The sequence below is a fragment of the Pteropus medius genome, unplaced genomic scaffold (genome assembly GCF_902729225.1).
Source record: "Pteropus medius unplaced genomic scaffold, Ma_sr-lr_union100, whole genome shotgun sequence".
Lineage (NCBI taxonomy): Eukaryota > Metazoa > Chordata > Mammalia > Chiroptera > Pteropodidae > Pteropus > Pteropus medius.
Window position 1 is genome coordinate 1 of NW_024341095.1, and position 1,213 is coordinate 1,213.

General features: G+C 63.9%; 1 protein-coding gene across 1 annotated transcript; it reads left to right on the forward strand.

Moving 5' to 3' along the window:
* Positions 1–18: 18 nt before the first annotated feature.
* LOC120592237 (protein S100-A8-like) lies at positions 19–991 on the forward strand. The gene is made up of 3 exons (XM_039849838.1): positions 19–35; positions 530–696; positions 794–991. The coding sequence occupies exons 2-3, from the start codon at positions 556–558 to the stop codon at positions 932–934; spliced, it is 282 nt and encodes a 93-aa protein (XP_039705772.1). The 5' UTR covers positions 19–35; positions 530–555; the 3' UTR covers positions 935–991.
* Positions 992–1,213: the final 222 nt, after the last annotated feature.

Here is a 1,213-nt window from a genome sequence, read left to right on the forward strand (position 1 = left end):
GCGGCACATCCTGCCAACTGTTTCCCAGACACCCGGTAAGTGGGACTGCGCCGGACCCCGCTGATCTACCCCCGGGAGGGCGGCATGGAGCAGCGGCCTCTGAGGTTGCGGGGAGAGCACAGGGGGTCTGGCCCAAGACCCCGCACCCCTTGGGGACCAAGGAGGAGCCGGGCCCCCAGCACCGGTGGCGAGGGCGCATTTGCTTCCCAGGCTGGGCCCGTCCTGGGCAGAGGGTGAGGGTGTGGGGAGAGCTGGCAGGCACTGCGTGTGCACGGGTGCGTGCGTGTGCGCGTGTGTGCGCGTGTGCGCGTGTGCGTGCGTGTGTGTCCCTACCCCTCCCGCACTGCTATCCGTGTGTTCCCTCTGCCGTCACAGCTGCGGCCGTCGCTGGCTGTAGTTACTCAGGTGGTGCGGGCCGGGACGCAGCCGTCACCTGGGGCAGGGACCTTCCACCTACCTCCCAGTCTTCGCTCTGCCGTGGGCAGAGGCCCCAAACCCACCCCGGGTTCCGCTGTGCACCCCCTTCCAGGTGGCACGCACGAACCCTCGGGCACCATGCTGACGGAGCTGGAGAGCGCCATGAACAACTTCATCGACATCTTCCACAAGTACTCCCTGGAGAAGGGCAACTACCACGCCCTCTACAGGGACGACCTGAAGAAGCTGCTGGAGGCCGAGTGTCCTCAGTACATGAAGGTGCAGAGGGGCTGGGCGTGGCCGGGGCGCGGCTGGCCCCCCAGGTCCACGGCCCTGCCTCTCCCCTTACACTCTGCTTCCTCCTCACTCTTGACAGAAGAAGGATGCGGACACCTGGTTCAAAGAGCTGGATGTCAACAAAGACAGCGCCGTCAACTTCGAGGAGTTCCTGGCGCTGGTGGTGAAGGTGGGCGTGGCGGCCCACGAGGACATCCACAAGGAGGAGCACAACCAGTAGCACAGATGGCTGGCCCCGGGCTGTCCCTGGAGGAGAATAAAGGAGTTGATACCTCAGGCTCCTCTTGGTCTCTTGCTTTCCTGTCATGCAGGGAGGTCCCCCGGGAAGAAAACCAGACCTCTGCCGTCCCCACCCTGCATCTCTCACGGTCCCCCGTGCTTACCACTGCCTGGAGTCTCCCCACGGTCCCCCCAAACTACTTCTGACTCTCATCTGGCCCCGGCCTCAGTCACTGGCTCTAGGACTTAAAGATTCTAAAATGTCCAAGACACTATAGCT